This window comes from Ranitomeya variabilis, chromosome 8 (genome assembly GCF_051348905.1).
Source record: "Ranitomeya variabilis isolate aRanVar5 chromosome 8, aRanVar5.hap1, whole genome shotgun sequence".
Classification (NCBI taxonomy): Eukaryota; Metazoa; Chordata; class Amphibia; order Anura; family Dendrobatidae; genus Ranitomeya; species Ranitomeya variabilis.
This window is the reverse complement of record NC_135239.1, coordinates 112,980,867-113,003,426: the sequence shown is the minus strand read 5'-3', so window position 1 is coordinate 113,003,426 and position 22,560 is coordinate 112,980,867. Positions and strand designations below refer to the sequence as shown.

General features: G+C 43.6%; 1 protein-coding gene across 3 annotated transcripts in view; it reads left to right on the top strand.

Annotated features, from left to right (window-relative positions):
• Positions 1-3,716: 3,716 nt before the first annotated feature.
• The window catches only part of OLFML2B (olfactomedin like 2B), a 626,988-nt gene continuing 608,144 nt past the window's right edge, over positions 3,717-22,560 (top strand). For all 3 annotated transcript variants that reach the window (XM_077278505.1, XM_077278504.1, XM_077278503.1), the window contains exon 1: positions 3,717-4,295. In XM_077278505.1, the coding sequence (XP_077134620.1) occupies positions 4,110-4,295 (186 nt within the window). In that variant the 5' untranslated portion in view covers positions 3,717-4,109. The remainder of the gene's footprint in view (positions 4,296-22,560) is intronic.

Genomic DNA, 22,560 nt, shown 5'->3' with positions numbered 1-22,560 from the left:
ATCAGTCTCCATCCTGCCCCATGATCCTGCACCATGTCACCTGGTGCTGGATCATGGGGCAGATTGGAGACAGATGGGGCAGGATGGAGACACATAGTCCATGTGTCTCTATCCTGCCACCCAAACATATTGCGGCTTGCTGATTTCAATAAAAAAAAATTATCCTTACCTGGCCGCGGTCCAGCTGCGACATCCCCTCCAGCCATTTTAAGCGTGGACTCGCCAGTGAATGACAATGATGTCATACGCCGGCAACATGCTCATGAACGTCAGCTGCCAGCCTGTGATTGGCTGGCAGCTTTTAACTTTTGCCTTGCATGCCCACATGGCAATAGATTTTAAGTGAACCTGTGTCTCGGTCGCAGGTTCAGTTATTACACCTGCAGGATACTCCTGCCCCTGGGGCTCAGTGAGCAGAACGTGGGGGCCCCATACACCAGTAAGGGCAGTAATGCCCTGATGGTGGCCCAGTGAATGTAGCTCAATTAAGGGTCAGTGCACCTGACCCCTGAGGTCAGCAGCTGCAGTACCGAGATCTGCCCAGGAGTGGTAGCTGGCGGCTACCTGCAGACTAGTCTGTCTCCACCATTAGCAGCTCCAGTGAGCACCAGGTATCTACTTAGCTATGCCCCTTCCTGGGTAGGACCAGCCCTGTGGCACAGTGGGTCCACATATTCGCATGCACTACCGTTGGGCATAGCATTAACACTTACTACATCCACAATGAAGTAATAATGCTCTTGACCGAAATTGCATAACCATAGACTATTCCGTGACCTTGAGTACATTTTGTTGGTATGTAACCCTCAAAAGTGAATAGCATTTATGAGTCTAGGAGTACCAATATATGACAATTTGAACAGAATGCATATGAGGCCCGCCTTTATGTCTAAAACAGGATTTATCTGAGTCCCTCTGAATCCATATTTTTTGTCAGTTCTTGCTTCCTTCACAAATTAAACTGAAATTTCCTATTTTTTAAAAAAAAAAAAAACAATTTTAGTTTACTTAAATTATAATTCTTTTTGAATCTTTTTTAAAGTTGGTTTTATATACAAGTCATTATACAGGAAATAATGATTCTTAACTTTTTTTTTCCTGTAAAATGCAATTTCTCGTCAGTTTGGAATGTTTTATTCTCAGTCCTTAAAGTGAAGTAAAAATGTGACATCATTGTTCTCAGCAGCGATCTGGTAGTCAGAGATGCTTCCAGTGGTCTTCCCCATGCTGTTCTCCTTCCATTCAGCACTTTTCCCATCCATTTGAACATTTTCACTGCCCCCCAGACCTCTTTCTAGGGTCTGTTGGAAAAAGCTTTGCTGTTACATTTTCTCCCATTATACTCGTTACTTGAAACGAGCATGCGAGTATTAAGAATTGCTCGGTTAGAGTCTTCGAGTATTTTATTGCTCGCTCATCTCTATACAATAGAGCTTCACGGAGCATATACATAAAAAAAGCTAATTATAGGCAGTGTTAACTGTTAAATGCTTTACTGCTGGAGTGGTGTCACTAAGTTCACCGCAGCTAGAATCATACTTAGCAGCTATCGTTTTCATCTGTTATTTGTGCCGCTCTTGTCATCTTAAGCAGTTTGTGACCTACCGGATCCCTCCAGTGTTTGCTGGGCGATGCGGAAGTCACAACTTCATGTAAATCTATGACAGCCAGAATTACACCAGAATGGGCCTCTCATAGACTTACACTGAGAGTTTGTGACCGTTACCTCTGTCTTTTGTTCAGTCAAAAGTTGGGACCGCAGTGGCATGGGAAACAGTTAAATATGGCAGCTGGTGAGTGTGGCGCCCCAGAGTCCTGGTTGTCACAGTAGCATTGCTTTCCTCACGGGGAGAGTGATGTTACATTTGGAAGCAATGAAAGATATCTTTTATCAGGTAACCACCATACACACAGTATGTTAACACTCCAGACCACAAGGGGGAGCTTTTGATCCTATTTCATAGGTGACTCCCCTATATATATTGTGGTTTGGAGGGAAGTTAGTTAGTTCCTGTCAGAGGAAAGAGGAGGGAGCAGATTGATATAGAGAGTCAGAAGGACTGCAGGGGTCGTGTAGTCTGAAGTACTACAGCTCCTGGAAAGAGACATACAGAAAGTCGAACATTTCAGTGAGCATGCAGGAGAGCAAAGCACAGGAGAGGAACATCAGGGGAGACCAGCTACGAGCAGGCTGCCTCCTTCTGAGGCGCAGATAACTGGTAGCCGGACCACCGAGGTTGTAAGGGACTCTACGACTTACAGCAGAGACCGGCAGGACAGCTGAACTGCAAGTTACCTGTCCGCCACACACACCCGAGACCCAGTAACACATAGATGCCAGGGCATGCTAGAGTCCCTGTAAAAAGGCTCGAGTTACCTGTCATGCAGGTATTGTCCTATCCTATAAGGGGGACAGAGAGAAGAACTGTGAGGACCTTATCTGAAGCCATAGGCAGTAAGGGACTGCAACACCACCACGCTAGAGGAAGGCTTTTAACTCCACCTGGTAAAGGGGACTCTGGATTCGCTTCCAAGCCGGCCGCACTCTGCCTGCTCTGTTATCTGGTACCCTGGACTGTGGCTGCCTGAAATCTTTAGTAAACTAGGTAAAGAGACTGCAAACCTGTGTCCTCATTCTTTACTGCACTTTTCACCATCATCTTCCATCTACACACTGGGAGCCCTGGGGATATACTTCACCTGTGGCAATGTATAGCATCTAGCTGCCATAACATCACCCCAGCGGACCCCTTAAAGCAGCGTCAGTCCCCACTTACCAAATACCACAGGTGACATCAAGAACATAAACTTTATTCACCAAATCCCTTTAAAGACTTTCCCCTTTTACATGGGTGCCCAGGACCATGGACTGGGTCGCAGCCACCGTGACTGTGAACACCGGACCCGGTACCGAGTACCCCATGGCCCTGGCAGGTGACTCACAGCGGTACCACCACAGTGCTGAAGTAAAGCAAAAAAATTCCTGAAGTGGTGCTTTAAATTAGTAAACATTACAAATTCATCTGTGGACACTTTCAGTTTACAGAATTGCTTGTGCTAATAGGAGCTGACAAAACAAATTTGATGAAATCTAGAACCAGTGGATTAACTTTGCTTGGAAATTTCCTTTCCTAGATTTTGACCTTGCAAAATCGTGGGCTGTAAGCATTAAACGTTGGTGAATGTAGGACTATTCATTTTCCTACATTTGTTTTTAAAGTTTTACATTCTTGTTAAAAAATGAAAACGTCATGAATGAAATTGAAAGAGTAGGGTAGAAATCACCTGCTTTGCTCAGCTGATTGGCAAACTGATCAACCGGGGTGGTACAGAATGTGGATGATATTAGTTACTGAATTATTCATTATGCATTAAATACATAATATATTGCATTATACATGTAACATTTGTTTTAGGCTTTTATATTTTAATGTCTTATGTAAATAGTGAGCTTCTAGGGCAAGGAAGTGCTGTGTCTGCACTTTGTCATCAGTAGCGGTGATGTTTGTGTTGGCATGGTTGACCGTTAGACATTTACTACAGAGAAAAACACACCTGACGTTCAAATAGTTCCTGGCAGTGAATATATTGCTCTGTTATAAATTGCTGTATCAGATTCTCAACTGGAAAAGTAGTTAGCTATGATTCCCTAAAAGTGAAGTAGCCGCTGAAGACTCCTCCCCGACCTCTCTTCCCTTGTAGGGAGACAAGACTAGAGAGCTGCAGCAGCCAATTCTCCCAGCTGCTCAGAGCTCATAGCACCCAGAACTTCTCAGTTCTTCCGCACCTTTAGCCTTTTCTTGTGTTGTAACTTGAGAAGATTCTGTGTGGAGCTAAAGAAAGAAGCCCCTGCCTCTCTTGTCTGGCTGCCCCTCTTGTCTGGCTGCCCCTTTCATCCCTTTGCAGTTTTGGAAAAGGCAGACAACTCAACAAGTTGGCAGTACTTTATTAAACATGAAGGAGACAACCTGCATTTGAATCCGACTCTTACGTTTTACAAGTGTGATGTAGATGGCCCTTTCGGCATTTATTCTGTAATGATCAGCTGATGATCCTCTAGAGTAGAATATTTTGGAGCTTTATGGTGACATCAACCTCTTGCAATTCTTATGGATCCACACAGGATTATTCTTCTGTGTTTCATTCATTTCTGTATGGGTTCAATTGCCCTTGGAGAAGAAAGTGAGAATCCTAGTCCTTCTCCAGTTCAGCCAGCAGAAGCAGAATCCAATTCAAGTTCAGAAGACAAAACACTGGAAGACGAGTCTGAGAACCAAGAAAACATTTTGTCTCAGGTAACACAACTTTTGCGCATCTAATCAGTTTGCAGTACAGAAATCACAAATATCATGTAAATTCATGTGGGATATCATTTACAGTGGTTATTAATGCATTCGTAAGTTACATCTACATTAAAGCCAGTATCTTTTTTATTAAGTTGTATCAATATTAGATTGGTCATATTAGGTTGAATACATAAATGTCAATAACGCATTTCATATTGTTAGATAAATTGAATAGTATATAAATATATAGATGAATTCCTGTTATGTAGAGGAATCTACGAAGAGATAATGCATACAAACCCTATCTCTCAATCCCATAGATAAATTGTGGTGAACATTAAATCTAATTTGTCACAAGATTTCACAATACAAAAAAAATACTAAACAAATCAGTTACTCTCGATGATGTTGAGGTACTTACTTTTAAAACCCATGTCAGAATGGTTGTATAAAATTGATTCTAAAGAGGTTGACAAACTAGTTTTGATATTCTCTCATCTGCTGAATAAAATAAGAAAAAAAATACATACTGTTCATAGCTCTTGGACAGGCGCCATTCCTCCAATTAATGCGCTGCATCCCCTGACGATATCATGACATTGTCTATGTCACGGACGTGAGCTCTTCAGCCTATATATATTTTTTATTTTATTCAGGACACTGGGGTCATTCAAAATTGGTTGCCAACAAAAGGACAACCCGTTTAAGATGAGCATTCTATGAGTGAAGCTGGACTCGGTGAAGCATGGCGTTTCAGAGCAATTATTCATTTTTCATCAGGTCTATGTGATCTTTTAAAAAATATATGCATGTGGTGATATTAAGTGACAGAACCTCTTTAAAAACCTCTTCAAAATGGAAGTCTGTCACACCCAAAATGCAAATTCCGCTATTTAAACATTTATATAGGGGTCAGTAATATATATTTTAGTGTTGTAGTTGTAAATAAATTGACTTTTATTTTGTATGAAAATCAAGGCACTTCCCTACCCCCTTGAAATGGCCACTGGACTAAATTAAGGCTCAGTTCACATTTACGTAATTGTGGGCAGCGTATCGCCTGCAAAAACGCATGCAAAACATGCCTACGCCTGCGCATCATCTTGCGCATGGCACAAACAAAAAGCACTGTGTGTGCATGGGTTTAAATGCATTTTAGCATGTGTTTTGTGTTTTTTATGCACATGGTGTGGGCGGGGACATAATTTTCTGGACATGCAAAGTCTAAAGTACGCATGCATGTATCGAACGCATGAGAACGCATGTCTTTGCGTACCAATGCGTTGTCATAGACAGTAATGCTTTTTTTGGACGCAATCATCCGCAATCGTCAACATGCGGACAATTGCGAAATATTTGATGGCTCAAAAAATGCAACATGTTGCGTTCGCCAGACCCCGCCGCCGCACACCTCAAAACGACACGTGTATGCATTCGCAAGTGAACGCATGCAAAAACATGTCCCTGCATACACAATGTTAAAGATATGTACACATGACGCAAGCGGATTGATCCATATCGTACACTGTGCACATAGACGCAAATGTGAACCCGGCCTAACACTGTCCCTGATTCTGATTGACAGTGCTGTTTTGCTCCTCTCTGAAGCTGCTCTTTACACCTCCAGGTGTAGCACTCAGCGCACACAGACTGGCAGAAGCCACAGATTAGAGAGTACCCTTGCACTGTGTGCGCAGCGCCATGCTCCTCCTGTGTCTGTGCACACGTACAGGAACAATGATTTGAGTTTAGAAAAGAAAAAGTAATCCATATGTAGGACCAACCAGTGGTGCTAAGGTCCATTCTAATTTTTGCAATTCTGATGCTACTTACTTATGTGTGTGAAGCAGAATTCCAGGAGACAGTTAATGCAGTTATTAGCTCTTCAAAGCGTATTGGCAGAATGATAGATAATTGCAAATAGATTTGTTGTGAGAAAATATGTGACCATTCCAATCTGAGGTAGTGGTAGCAAATAGAATCCAGGGAGTATTACCATTACCACTGAGCTAAGGAATGCAGTGGTTAAGGAGCTGTAACATAAAATCAATGGATAATAATACAGTGCTGGGATTTCCACTGACATAAAGCTTCTAAATCTGGGAAGATCATATTTTTGTAGAGGCAGAGAGGAAGTTTATCATCAGATGGAAACAAAGGGTCTTTAATAATTACATATACATTTAATTAACACCTCTTTGTCAGGATGCAGCCTTAGGCAAAATCTGTCTTTACTGGTTTATATACAGGAAATATATATATATATCTTTGTACCGTGTTAGCCAGTAGATAGAAAAATATTTAGAATTGAGAGTCCTCAGTGGTTGATATATTTTAATGGCTAACTGAACAGATGGTAACAAATTGCAAGCTTTCGAGACTACGAGGGATCCTTCATCAGGCAAAGACTAATGCAAAATCTGAAAAATCACATACTTATACACAACACAGCACAGAGAGAAAGAAGGCAATAGATAAGACAGGTGACGTGAAGCAGAATTATCGTGTGAGAGGGACAGACATAGATACTGCAACAGTTCATATATAAGGAAGTCTTAATGTTTTGTGGTCCTCTTAATGGGTCTGGCTCTGTGTTGTGATGACCCCAGAAGGTCTGAAGAGCAATTTCCTTAATTGATGTAAAAAGACATAAATCCATGTGACATATTCATTCCTGCACTGAGAGTGTCAAAGGTCCTCATGAGTTTATACTCACAGAATCTTCTGTCTTTACCTTTTAAAACAAGTAATTTCATGTCCATGATGCTATGATCGGTGAGACAAAAATGTATTACCACAGGTAGATCCATTCTTTTATCTCTTATTGTATGACGATGAGAATTCATCCTGTTCTAAGTTTTTGCCCTGTCTTGTTGTGAATTCCGCTCTTGGGCTCCATCCGGTGGTTGTAAGTAGCACTTTTGTGAATTCTGCTCTTGGGCTCCCTCCTGTGGTTTTGAGTGGTATAGCTGCTTCTTGGATTTAGCATCAGCAGCTGTTTCCACTGATCGTCTTTCTGGCTCGGCTATTTTAGTCTGGCCTTATTCCTCAATCAATGCCAGTTGTCAATTGTTCCTGCTTGGAGCCACTGCTCTTTTGGATTTCCCTGACACTCTGTCCAGCTCAGCAAAGATAAGTCCTTGCTTGTCCTTTTGCAGTCCACTTGTTGTGGACTTATTGTTCAGCACATTCTATGTTTTGCTCATTTGTCCAGCTTATCAGTATGGATCTATTTAGCTAAGCTGGAAGCTCTGGGCTGCAGATTTTGCCCTCCACACCTTTAGTCAGGTGTGGAGATTTTTGCATATCTCTGCGGTGGACGTTTTCTAGTTTTGATTACTGACCGCACAGTGTCCATTCCTTACTGTCTATATAGCTAGAAGTGGCCTCCTTTGCTAAATCTTGTTTCATACTACGTATGTCATTTCCTTCTCCTCTCACAGTCAATATTTGTGGGGGGCTGTCCTATCCTTTGGGGATTTTCTCTGAGGCAAGATAGCTTTCCTGTTTCTACCTTTAGGGGTAGCTAGTTCTCCGGCTGTGACGAGGTGTCCAGGGAGTGACAAGAACATCCCACGGCTACTGCTAGTGTTGTGTTAAGATCAGGAACTGCGGTCCGTATAGCTACCACCTGCTCAGAGCTAGTCGCATGTCGCTCCTAAATTACCAGTCCATAACAGTACAACTGGCCCAAAAATGAGTTGAATGCATCTCAAAAGAAGGAAAAGAAAAAGAGTTCTGAGCCATTTTTTTTTCTTTAGTCTGTTTTGTCTTTTTCCTTCCTCTTAATCTCTGGGTGGATTTGGGCGCGGACATGGATGTTCAGGGTTTGTTTTCTCGTGTGGATCAGCTTGCTGCAAGAGTTCAGAGTATCCAAGATTATGTTGTTCAGACTCCAGCATTAGAGCCTAGAATTCCTACTCCAGATTTGTTTTACGGGGATAGATCTAAGTTTTTGAACTTTAAAAATAACTGCAAATTGTTTTTTGCTCTGAAACCCCGTTCCTCTGGTGACCCCACTCAGCAAGTTAAAATAGTTATTTCTCTGCTGCGTGGTGACCCTCAGGACTGGGCATTCTCCCTTGAGTCAGGGGATCCGGCATTGCTTAATGTAGATGTATTTTTTCAATCGCTCGGATTATTGTATGACGAACCTAACTCTGTGGATCATGCAGAAAAAACCTTGTTGGCTCTGTGCCAGGGTCAGGAAGTGGCAGAATTATACTGCCAGAAATTTTAAAAATGGTCTGTGCTCACTAAATGGAATGAGGACGCTCTGGCAGCAATTTTCAGAAAGGGTCTTTCTGAAGCCCTTAAAGATGTTATGGTGGGGTTCCCCACGCCTGTTGGTCTGAGCGAATCTATGTCTCTAGCCATTCAGATCGATCGGCGCCTGCGCGAGTGCAAAGTGGTGCACCATATGGCAGCATCCCCTGAACAGAGTCCTGAACCTATGCAATGTGATAGGATTCTGACTAGAGCGGAACAGAGGGGATACAGACATCAGAATGGGCTGTGTTTTTACTGTGGTGATTCTGCTCATGCTATTTCTGATTGCCCTAAGCGTATTAAGAGGGTCGCTAGATCTGTTACCATTAGTACTGTACAGCCTAAGTTCCTCCTGTCTGTGACCCTGATCTGCTCATTGTCATCTTTCTCTGTCATGGCATTTGTGGATTCAGGCTCTGCCCTGGACTTAATGGACTTAGAATTTGCCAGGCGCTGTGGTTTTTCTTTGCAGCCTTTGCAGAGCCCTATTCCTTTGAGGGGTATTGATGCTACACCGTTGGCCAAGAATAAACCTCAGTATTGGACTCAGCTGACTATGTGCATGGCTCCAGCACATGAGGAAGATTGTCGTTTTCTGGTGTTGCATAATTTACATGATGTTGTTGTACTGGGTTTTCCATGGTTACAAGTACACAATCCAGTGTTGGATTGGAAATCGATGTCTGTGACTAGTTGGGGTTGTCAAGGGGTACATAGTGACGTTCCTTTAATGTCAATTTCCTCTTCCCCCTCTTCTGATGTTCCTGAATTTTTGTCAGATTTCCAGGATGTATTCGATGAGCCCAAGTCCAGTTCCCTTCCTCCACATAGGGACTGTGATTGTGCTATTGACTTGATTCCAGGCTCTAAGTTCCCTAAGGGCCGACTTTTCAACCTGTCTGTGCCAGAACATACCGCTATGCGGAGCTATGTTAAGGAGTCCTTGGAGAAGGGGCATATTGGCCGTCTTCGTCACCATTGGGAGCAGGATTCTTTTTTGTTGCCAAGAAGGATGGCTCCTTGAGACCCTGTATTGATTATCGCCTTCTTAATAAGATCACGGTCAAATTCCAATACACTTTACCTTTGCTCTCTGATTTGTTTGCTCGGATTAAGGGGGCTACTTGGTTTACCAAGATTGACCTTCGAGGGGCATATAATCTTGTTCGTATTAAACAGGGTGACGAATGGAAAACTGCATTTAATAAGCCCGAGGGCCATTTTGAATACCTGGTGATGCCTTTCGGGCTTTCTAATGCTCCTTCTGTATTTCAGTCCTTCATGCATGACATTTTCCGCAATTATCTTGATAAATTCTTGATTGTGTATTTGGATGATATTTTGATTTTTTCCAATGATTGGGAGTCTCATGTGAAGCAGGTTAGGATGGTATTCCAGATCCTTCGTGATAATGCTCTATTTGTGAAGGGGTCTAAGTGCCTATTTGGAGTTAAGAAGGTCTCTTTTTTGGGGTTTATTTTTTCTCCTTCGTCTATAGAAATGGATCCTGTTAAGGTCCAAGCCATTCATGACTGGATTCAACCCACATCTGTGAAGAACCTTCAGAAATTTTTGGGCTTTGCTAATTTTTATCGCCGTTTCATTGCCAACTTCTCTAGTGTGGTTAAGCCTCTGACCGATTTGACTAAGAAAGGCGCTGATGTGACAAATTGGTCCTCTGAGGCTGTTGAGGCCTTTCAGGAGCTTAAGCGCCGATTTACTTCTGCCCCTGTCTTGCATCAGCCGGATGTGTCTCTTCCTTTTCAGGTTGAGGTTGACGCTTCTGAGATTGGGGCAGGGGCCGTTTTGTCACAGAGGAGTTCTGATGGTTCCTTGATGAAACCATGTGCCTTCTTTTCCCGAAAGTTTTCACCTGCGGAACGCAATTATGATGTCGGCAATCGGGAGTTGTTGGCTATGAAGTGGGCATTTGAGGAGTGGCGACATTGGCTTGAGGGAGCCAAGCACCGCGTTGTGGTCTTGACTGATCATAAGAATTTGATTTACCTCGAGTCGGCCAAGCGGCTGAACCCTAGACAGGCTCGATGGTCCCTGTTTTTCTCCCATTTCGATTTTGTGGTTTCATATCTTCCGGGATCTAAGAATGTTAAAGCGGATGCCCTCTCTAGGAGTTTTTTGCCTGATTCTCCTGGAGTTCTTGAGCCGGTTGGCATTCTTAGGGAAGGGGTGATTCTTTCTGCCATCTCCCCTGATTTACGGTGGGTGCTTCAGGAATTTCAGGCTGATAAACCTGACCGCTGTCCTGTGGGGAAGCTGTTTGTTCCTGATAGATGGACAAGTAAGGTAATTTCTGAGGTCCATTGTTCGGTGTTGGCCGGTCATCCTGGGATTTTTGGTACCAGAGATTTGGTGGCTAGGTCCTTTTGGTGGCCTTCCTTGTCGCGGGATGTGCGTTCTTTTGTGCAGTCCTCTGGGACTTGTGCCCGGGCTAAGCCTTGCTGTTCCTGCGCTAGTGGGTTGCTTTTGCCTTTGCCTGTCCCTGAGAGGCCCTGGACGCATATTTCCATGGATTTTATTTCGGATCTTCCTGTGTCCCAGAGGATGTCTGTTATCTGGGTGGTTTGTGACCGGTTCTCTAAAATGGTCCATTTGGTACCTTTGCCTAAATTGCCTTCCTCCTCTGATTTGGTTCCATTGTTCTTTCAGCATGTGGTTCGTTTGCATGGCATTCCGGAAAATATTGTGTCTGACAGAGGTTCCCAGTTTGTTTCCAGGTTTTGGCGGGCCTTTTGTACTAGGATGGGCATTCATTTGTCTTTTCCTTCGGCGTCCCATCCTCAGACAAATGGCCAAACTGAGCGAACTAATCAAACCTTGGAAACCTATTTGAGATGCTTTGTGTCTGCTGATCAGGATGATTGGGTGGCTTTCTTGCCGTTGGCCGAGTTTGCCCTTAATAATCAGGCCAGTTCGGCTACTTTGGTTTCGCCTTTTTTTTGTAATTTTGGTTTCCATCCTCGTTTTTCTTCAGGGCAGGTTGAGCCTTCTGATTGTCCTGGTGTAGATTCTGTGATGGACAGGTTACAGCAGATTTGGACTCATGTGGTAGACAATTTGACGTTGTCTCAGGAAAAGGCTCAGCATTTTGCTAACCGCCGTCGGTGTGTTGGTCCTCGTCTTCGTGTGGGGGATTTAGTCTGGTTATCTTCTCGTCATGAAAGCAAAAAGAGGGGAGAAGCCAGCACTGCTGAAGGTCAAAGCGCAATATCTAAAGTGCACATGCACATAATAAATTCTGACTGTATTTCAAATATGAGATATTTAGCAAATAATTGATCAATTCTTTGAGCTACCCTGCCACTTCATGGCAATCTCATAATGGGGCAGTCCTAACTCTACGTTTTTTATTTACATTGTGCCATTACGGCCTCATAAATGTATAGAGAGTGAGAAAAAAAAAAAAAAGGACAGACCACATTAAATAACATTACATGACAAACTGTACCTGGAGCATTGACAGAATCACTCCCTTAGTGCCAGGAAGGCGAGCGCGGATAAAGGCCGATCAGGTCCTGTGCGGACATATCAGATCTGGCCTCCACACCGCCAAACCAACACCAAAGTTAAAGGATGAAACTGGCTGAGACAGAGCTGCCTAATTAACTAGAGCCTGAGGCAGGGCAGGGCTGCTGTGTGTGTGTGCACAGCAGCCTATCAATCATAGTGAACCCAGAAAGAATGGCGCATATGACCCAGCGTGCGCGGCAACAGTGGTGGTCAGCCACATACCAACATAAAAGCAAAAAGAGGGGAGAAGCCAGCACTGCTGAAGGTCAAAGCGCAATATCTAAAGTGCACATGCACATAATAAATTCTGACTGTATTTCAAATATGAGATATTTAGCAAATAATTGATCAATTCTTTGAGCTACCCCGCCACTTCACGGCAATCTCATAATGGGGCAGTCCTAACTCTACGTTTTTTATTTACATTGTGCCATTACGGCCTCATAAATGTATAGAGAGTGAGAAAAAAAAAAAAAAAGGACAGACCACATTAAATAACATTACATGACAAACTGTACCTGGAGCATTGACAGAATCACTCCCTTAGTGCCAGGAAGGTGAGCGCGGATAAAGGCCGATCAGGTCCTGTGCGGACATATCAGATCTGGCCTCCACACCGCCAAACCAACACCAAAGTTAAAGGATGAAACTGGCTGAGACAGAGCTGCCTAATTAACTAGAGCCTGAGGCAGGGCAGGGCTGCTGTGTGTGTGTGCACAGCAGCCTATCAATCATAGTGAACCCAGAAAGAATGGCGCATATGACCCAGCGTGCGCGGCAACAGTGGTGGTCAGCCACATACCAACATAAAAGCAAAAAGAGGGGAGAAGCCAGCACTGCTGAAGGTCAAAGCGCAATATCTAAAGTGCACATGCACATAATAAATTCTGACTGTATTTCAAATATGAGATATTTAGCAAATAATTGATCAATTCTTTGAGCTACCCCGCCACTTCACGGCAATCTCATAATGGGGCAGTCCTAACTCTACGTTTTTTATTTACATTGTGCCATTATGGCCTCATAAAGGTATATCTTCTCGTCATGTTCCTATGAAGGTTTCTTCCCCTAAGTTCAAGCCTCGGTTTATTGGTCCTTATAAGATCTCTGAGATTATCAATCCAGTGTCTTTTCGTTTGGCCCTTCCAGCCTCTTTTGCCATCCACAATGTTTTCCATAGATCTTTGTTGCGGAGATATGTGGTACCCGTTGTTCCCTCTGTTGATCCTCCTGCCCTGGTGTTGGTTGAGGGGGAGTTGGAATATGTGGTTGAGAAAATTTTGGATTCTCGTTTTTCGAGGCGGAGGCTTCAGTATCTTGTTAAGTGGAAGGGTTATGGCCAGGAGGATAATTCTTGGGTGGTTGCCTCCGATGTCCATGCTGCCGATTTGGTTCGTGCTTTTCACTTGGCTCGTCCTGATCGGCCTGGGGGCTCTGGTGAGGGTTCGGTGACCCCTCCTCAAGGGGGGGGGTACTGTTGTGAATTCTGCTCTTGGGCTCCCTCCGGTGGTTGTAAGTAGCACTTTTGTGAATTCTGCTCTTGGGCTCCCTCCTGTGGTTTTGAGTGGTATAGCTGCTTCTTGGATTTAGCATCAGCAGCTGTTTCCACTGATCGTCTTTCTGGCTCGGCTATTTTAGTCTGGCCTTATTCCTCAATCAATGCCAGTTGTCAATTGTTCCTGCTTGGAGCCACTGCTCTTTTGGATTTCCCTGACACTCTGTCCAGCTCAGCAAAGATAAGTCCTTGCTTGTCCTTTTGCAGTCCACTTGTTGTGGACTTATTGTTCAGCACATTCTATGTTTTGCTCATTTGTCCAGCTTATCAGTATGGATCTATTTAGCTAAGCTGGAAGCTCTGGGCTGCAGATTTTGCCCTCCACACCTTTAGTCAGGTGTGGAGATTTTTGCATATCTCTGCGGTGGACTTTTTCTAGTTTTGATTACTGACCGCACAGTGTCCTTTCCTTACTGTCTATCTAGCTAGAAGTGGCCTCCTTTGCTAAATCTTGTTTCATACTACGTATGTCATTTCCTTCTCCTCTCACAGTCAATATTTGTGGGGGGCTGTCCTATCCTTTGGGGATTTTCTCTGAGGCAAGATAGCTTTCCTGTTTCTACCTTTAGGGGTAGCTAGTTCTCCGGCTGTGACGAGGTGTCCAGGGAGTGACAGGAACATCCCACGGCTACTGCTAGTGTTGTGTCAAGATCAGGAACTGCGGTCCATATAGTTACCACCTGCTCAGAGCTAGTCGCATGTCGCTCCTAAATTATCAGTCCATAACACTGTCTCCTCCACATACAGACCCCCAGTTGGACATTTGGTGCAAATAATTAAATGCACCATATTAGATGTGATGCAGCTGAAAGTCCCTGGGATCTTGTAGTCCTGATGTGAATTGGGGATCTTTATATTGTCTGTGGTCATTAGAAATGGACAAGTTTTACATTTTTTCTGGTTGCAAGAAAAGGTTCCTGCAGCTGTTTGAGAGGACAGGGAGCTTCTGACAATGATGCTTCTTAAATTTGGGGGCTGCCTAAAACACAGTAGTGGGGGATCTGGAAAAATGGATTGTAATCGGGCATCTTTTTGTAGTAAAGGATGCAATTTCCGTGCAGCTCACCTTAGCCCCTCCAGATTTGGGTTGCAGGTGACTACTAGAGGCACCCGATTATTTTCTTCTTTAGCTTTGTAATGTATCAGGTGATTCCTTGATATTCTGGTAGGTCTTGTAATTTGGTTTTCAATTGTTCTTGGATGGTAGCCCTGAGTCACAAAAGTCTTTTTGAGGTGACCAAGGTGTTCATCTCTATCCATGGGTTTGGAACATATATGATTGTATCTGATGGCTTGGCTGTAGACAATAGAGTTTTTTATGTGTTTTGGATGGAAACTGTCCGATTTAAGGTATGTTGGACGGTCGATTGGCTTCTGATACAGGGATTTCTCTATTTCATTGTTCTTTAGATTAATGATGGTGTCCAAAAAGTTAATTTCAGTGCTGGAGTAGTTTAGTGTTAAGTTGATGGTGGGATGAAATTGATTAAACTGTTCGTGTAAAGTCTTTAGCTGTTGCTCAGACTCCATCCAGATGATTAAAATGTCATCATTGTAGCTGTAGTAGGCCAGAGGCCTGATGGGATATGAGGACAAAAAATTCGCTTTCAAGCTTGGCCATGAAAAAATTTGCATACTGTGGAGCCATTTTACTTCCCATAGCTGTACCAGTCTCCTGTAGATAAATCTTGTTGTCAAATTCGAAGTAATTGTGAGTGAGGATGAATTTTGAGAGTTTCACCATAAAATCAGCATCATTCCCTGTGTTTTCCAGGAAGACTTTGCAGGCATTTAATCCATCCTGATGTGGGATGCCTATTGCTACTAGTTTATTCAATATATCAGTTGTGTCCTCAATAGTGTTGAGCGATACCGTCCGATACTTGATAGTATCGGTATCGGATAGTATCGGCCGATACCCGAAAAGTATCGGATATCGCCGATACCGATACCCGATACCAATACAAGTCAATGGGACACCAAGTATCGGAAGGTATCCTGATGGTTCCCAGGATCTGAAGGAGAGGAAACTCTCCTTCAGGCCCTGGGATCCATATTAATGTGTAAAATAAAGAATTAAAATAAAAAATATTGATATACTCACCTCTCCGGAGGCCTCTGCACCTCACCGCTGTTAACCGGCAGCCTTCTTTGCTTAAAATGAGCGTGTTTAGGGCCTTCCATGACGTCACGGCTTCTGATTGGTCGCGTGCCGCTCATGTGACCGCCACGCGACCAATCACAAGCCGTGACGTCATTCTCAGGTCCTAAATTCCTAGAATTCCTAGAACCGCGTGGCGGTCACATGAGCAGCACGAGACCAATCAGAAGCCGTGACGTCATGGAAGGTGCTGAACGCGCTCATTTTAAGCAAAGCAGGCTGCCGGTTACTACCAGGGCGCGTCAGAGGGTGAGTATATCCCTATTTTTTATTTTAATTCTTTATTTTTTACATGGATATGGATCCCAGGGCCTGAAGGAGAGTTTCCTCTCCTTCAGACCCTGGGAACCATACACTGGGAACTTCCGATTCCCGATACCACAAAAGTATCGGATCTCGGTATCAGAATTCCGATACCACAAGTATCGGCCAATACCCGATACTTGCGGTATCAGAATGCTCAACACTAGTCCTCAATGTAGTTGGGTGTATCCTTTCCAAGGGGTTTAATATCACCCTCTACCCACCCAGATACCTGCTCAGTAAGGGTGCCCACACATTAAATAATTGGCCTCCCTGGATTTCCAGATTTGCAGATTTTGGGAAGCATGTAAAATGTCCCTATTCTTGGACTCTCTGGTATCAGGTCATCAGCTTTTATTGGTTCGTCAGGCAGACAAGATATCAACTTGTTTGTTCCTTGTGTAGGATCCAACTCCAATTTTTTGTAGTCCATAAGTTGTCTGTTTGCTTCTTTCATAAAGTCTGATGTGTTCATGACTATTGCACCTCCCTTGTCTGCAGGTTTAATGATGATTTCTTTGTTGGTTTTCAGAGTCTGTATGGCCTTACTCTCCTGGGCACTGATGTTGGATGCTTGTCTCCTGTTGGTGTCTATGATGGTGGATTTTATCAAACGTCTGAAGGAGTCTATATATTTATCCACATGAGGGTTGCGTCCAGGTGGAGGTGTCCAGTCTGACCTCTTCTTGGTTGTTAGGATCCATTTTAATTCAGTCTGGTTGTTTTCTAAATCTTCTGTATCATTGAAATATTCCCTCAGGCGCAATCTCCTAAAATAATGTTCCATATCACTGAAGAGTTCAGTTTTATTTAGGGCTTTAGTACGACAGAATGCTTCCCAAAATCCACAAATCTGGAAATCCAGGGAGGCCAATTATTTCATGTGTGGGCACCCTTACTAAACAGTTATCTGGATGGGTAGAGGGTGTTCTTAAATCCCTGGTAAAGGATACACCCAGCTACATTCAGAACACAAACGACCTACTGAATAAACTAGCAGCAATAGGTCCTCTACCAGATGGAACCATCCTAGCCACCATGGATGTGGAATCTTTGTACTCCAATATCCCACACCAGGATGGATTAAATGCATGCAAATTCTTTATGGAAAACACAGGGAATGATGCTGATTCTATGGTGAAACTCACAAAATTCATCCTCACCCACAATTACTTCAAATTTAACAACACGATTTATCTACAGGAGACTGGTACAGCTATGGGAAGTAAAATGACTCCACAGTATGCAAATCTTTTCATGGCCAAGCATGAAAGCAAATTTTTGTCCTCATGTCCCATTAGGCTTTTGGCCAACTACCGCTACGTTGATGACCTTTTAATCATCTGGACGTAGTCTGAGCAACAGCTAAAGACATTCCACAAACATTTTAATCAATTTCATCCCACCATCAACTTAACACACAACTACTCCAGTACTGAAATTAACTTTTTAGACACCTTCGTTAAGATAAAGAACAATGAAATAGAGACATCCCTGTATCAGATGCCAATCGACCGTCCTACATACCTTAAATCAGACCGTTTCCATCCAAAACACTTAAAAAACTCTATTGTCTACAGCCAAGCCATCAGATACAATTGTATATGTTCCAACCCCATGGATAGAGACAAACACATTGGTCACCTCAAAAAGACTTTTTTGAATCAGGGCTACCATCCAAGAACAATTAAAGACCAAATTACTAGATCCTCCAGAATATCAAGGAATCACCTGCTACATTAAAAAGCTAAAGAAGAAAATAATCGGTTGTCTCTAGTAGTCACCTACAATCCAAATCTGGTGGGGCTAAGGGGAGCTGCACGGAAATTACTACCTTTACTACAAAAAGATGCCTGATTACAATCCATTTTTTGAGACCCCTTACTACTGTGTTTTAAGGCGGCCCCCAAATATAAGAAGTATCATTGTCAGAAGCTCTCTGTCCTTTCAAACAGCTGCAGAAACCGTTCCTTGCAACCAAAAACAATGTAAAACTTGTCCATTTATAATTATCACGGACAAGATAAAGATCCCCAACTCACATCAGGACTACAAGATCCCAGGTACTTTCAGCTGCATCGCATCTAATATGGTGTATTTAATTATTTGTACTAAATGTCCAACTGGAGGGGATACAGGGCAAAAACTTAGAACAAGGATGAATTCTCATCACTACACAATAAGAGAAGAAAGAATGTACCTACCGGTAGCAAAACATTTTTGTATCCCCAGTCATAGCTTCATGGACATGAAATTACTTGTTTTAAAAGGTAATTTCTAATCTCAGAAAGACGGAAAAGTCTGTGAGTATAAACTTATGATGACCTTTGACACACTCAGTGCAGGAATGAATGTGTCACATGGATTTATGTCTTTTTACATCAATTAAGGAATTTGCTCTTAAGACCTTCTGGGGTCATCAGAACACAGAACCAGACCCATTCAGAGGACCATAAAACATTAAGACTTCCTTATCTATGAACTGTTCCAATATCAATGTCTATCCCTCTCACATGATAATTCTGCTTCACGTCAAGTCTTTGCCTGATGTAGAGACCTGCGTAGTCTTGAAAGCTTGCAATTTGCTACATCTTTTCAGTTAGCCATTAAAAGGTATCAAGCACTGAGGATTCTCATGTCTAAAACAGTGCCTTGTGAAAGTATTCGGCTCCCTGAAACTTTTCAACCTTTTCCCACATATCATGCTTCAGACATAAAGATACCAATGTAAATTTTTGGTGAACAATCAACAACATGTGGAACACAATTGTGAAGTTGAACGAAATGTATTGGTTATTTACAATTTTTGTGGAAATTCAAAAACTGTATCAGAGCAGACCTCAGACACATGGCTGCTGACCCTCAACAAGGTATGCAGATACTGGCAGGTTCAGCTGCTATACAGACACAAGTAGGACCCAGTTTATATCTGCGGTTCTTTGCCTGTTCATCCAGTCTAAACAGGTAGGGAACAGGCAAGACAGCACGCTGTTAACAAGGATTAAACAGGGTTAGGTTCACAAAGGACATATACACGGATAGGTATAGATGAGACAGACTGGAACAAGTTCACACAGGGTACTTACAATGAAGTTGCAAGTGTACTCACTAGACACTAATGTTGCAAGGTGACAACAGATTATGGATAGGCACACTGCAAGTTTCGGAGATATGAACAGGTTCAGATACTGCAGGTTTTAGAGATAGGAAGTGCATTTGAACAGCAAGGTGGCTTGTTGTTGAAGGGAAATAGAGAGAAAAAAAAAATCTATAAATCTTCAGCATAGCGAGTGTGAGCGAGCTGAGTGTGACCTGAGCGTAAGTGTGAACGGCGGTAAGTGTGACTTGTGATTCAGTGACTTTGGAATCAGGGAGTTTCCAAGGGAGGAATTGCTGTCTATTTTTAATTAATACTTGTATTTATTTTTTATTTAACATTTCTGTGTGGTGCAATCCCCATTAGGAAATGTGCTCCACTATTGTTAATGCCATCCAGTGCACATCTTGCCACATGTATGCAGTCCTTGATCAGCCGGTCGAGGGTGCATACTGCTGTGCGAGATGTGAGCACATTGTGCATTTGGAATCCCAGATTCTGGATCTAAATGTGCAGCTGGCAACACTGAGATCCATAGACAATATGGAGAGGAGTCTTCTGCTCACAGAGCAGACGCTCAATGGGATAGATGAGGAGGGGGATGGTAGGATGGAGCTGCAGGACAGTGAAGTAGCAAGCTGGGTGACAGTTAGGAAGCGGGGTAGAGGGAAGAGTGCCAGGGAGGCTAGTCCTGATCTGGCTCACCCCAATAAGTTTGCTAAGTTGGCAGATGAGGGGGGTACCAGTACAGGGGTAGCACTGCTGCAGCCAGGCATGTCCTCTGAAAGCCGGAGGAGTGACTGCTCCAGTAAGAAGGGAAAGAGGAGAGCAGGGCAGGCCAGACAGGTGCTGGTAGTGGGGGACTCAATTACTAGGGGAACAGATAGGGCAATCTGTCACAAAGACAGGGATTGTCGAACGGTGTGCTGCCTACCTGGCGCTCGAGTCCGACACATCGCTGATCGGGTGGACAGATTACTGGGAGGGGCTGGTGAGTACCCAGCGGTCATTGTGCACATTGGCACACATGACAAAGTTAGAGGTAGGTGGAAGGTCATAAAAGATGATTTCAGGGAATTAGGCTGCAAGCTGAAAGCAAGGACCTCCAACGTGGTATTTTCCGAAATACTGCCTGTACCACGTGCCACGCCAGAGAGGCAACGGGAGATTAGGGAGGTTAATAAGTGGCTCAAGAATTGGTGTAGGAAGGAGGGGTTTGGGTTCCTGCAGAACTGGGCCGACTTCTCAGTTGGCTACAGGCTCTACGCTAGGGACTGGCTGCACCTCAATGGGGAAGGTGCAGCTGTGGTAGAAGGTTGGACGAGTGTTTAAACTAGGGATTGGGAGGGAGGGTATTCATTTTATAGGAGGGGAAGATAGTGCAGATAGAGACCTGGGCACAAATAAGGAAGTTGGGGGTGGCGGTGGCATGGGGGGTGGGGTTAGAACAGTTAGTAATTTAAGAAAGAATAGAGGTACAGAGAGGAACATCAAGTGCATGTATACTAATGCCAGAAGCCTCGCCAACAAAATGGATTAATTAGAACTAATATTGTTGGAACATAATTATGACATGGTGGGGATATCTGAAACATGGCTGGATGAGAGCCATGACTGGGCTGTTAACTTGCAGGGCTATAGCCTTTTAAGAAATGACCGTACAGATAAGCGAGGGGGTGGGGTGTGTCTGTATGTAAAATCGACCTTAAAACCCATCCTGCGTGATAATATAGGTGAATCTAATGAAAATGTAGAGTCCCTGTGGGTGGAGATAAGGGGAGGGGGAAAAAATAATAAATTACTGATAGGGGTTTGTTATAAATCTCCAAAAATAATGGAAGCAATGGAGAATATCCTCGTAAAGCAAATAGATGAAGCTGCGACTCAAGGAGAAGTCATTATTATGGGGGGACTTCAACTACCTGGAAATAGATTGGGGAACAGAAACCTGCAGTTCCAGTAAAGGTAATCGGTAGGGTTGAGCGACTTTTATTTTTATAGGATCGGGTCGGGTTTCACGAAACCCGACTTTCTCAAAAGTCGGGTCGAGTGAAATCGGCGGTTCCTATAAAAAAGTCGGGGTCGGGGTCGACCGAAACGCAAAACCCAATGCAGTGCAATGGGATACTATGGTTCCCAGGGTCTGAAGGAGAGGAAACTCTCCTTCAGGCCCTGGGATCCATATTAATGTGTAAAATAAAGAATCAAAATAAAAAATATTGATATACTCACCCTCGGACGCGCCCTGGTACTAACCGGCAGGCTTCCTTCCTAAGAATGAGGGCGTGAATGACCTGCGGTGACGTCGCGGCTTGTGATTGGTCGCGAGCGGTCACATGGACAAGCCGCGACGTCATCTAAGGTCCTTCACGCGCTCATTCTTAGGAAGGAAGGCTGCCAGAAAGAAGCAGGGCGCGACCGAGGGTGAGTATATTCCTATTAGGTATATACTCACCCTCGGACGCGCCCTGCTTCTTTCCGGCAGGCTTGCTTCCTAAGAATGAGCGCATGAAGGACCTTAGATGATGTCGCGGCTTGTCCATGTGACCGCTCGCGACCAATCACAAGCCGCGACGTCACCGCAGGTCATTCACGCGCTCATTCTTAGGAAGGAAGCCTGCCGGTTAGTACCAGGGCGCGTCCGAGGGTGAGTATATCAATATTTTTTATTTTGATTCTTTATTTTACACTTAAATATGGATTCCGATACTGATTCCCGAATCGCAAACATATCGGAACTCGGTATCGGAATTCCGATACCAGATTCAGAAGATCGCCGACCTCATGGCCGACCCCACACAGGGGTCGGGTCGGGTTTCATGAAACCCGACTTTGCCAAAAGTCAGCGACTTCTGAAAATGGCCAACCCGTTTCGCTCAACCCTAGTAATCGGTTTTTGACAACTATGAGAGACAATTACCTTTCACAACTGGTTCAGGACCCAACAAGAAGGGGGGCACTGCTAGACCTAATATTAACCAACAGGCCAGACCACATATCAAATATAAGGGTTGGGGGTCACTTGGGGAATAGTGATCACAAAATAATAAGTTTTCATGTCTCCTTTAATAAGATGTGTAGTAGAGGGGTGACAAGGACACTAAACTTCAGGAGGGCAAATTTCCAATGGATGAGAGAGGATCTTGGTGCAATTAACTCGGACGATATCCTGAGACATAAAAGTACACAAAGAAAATGGGAGACGTTTATTAGCATCCTGGATAGGACCTGTGCACAGTATATACCGTATGGGAATAAACATACTAGAAATAGGAGGAAACCAATATGGCTAAATAGAGCTGTAAGGGGCGCAATAAGTGGCAAAAAGAAAGCATTTAGAGAATTAAAGGAAGTAGGTAGT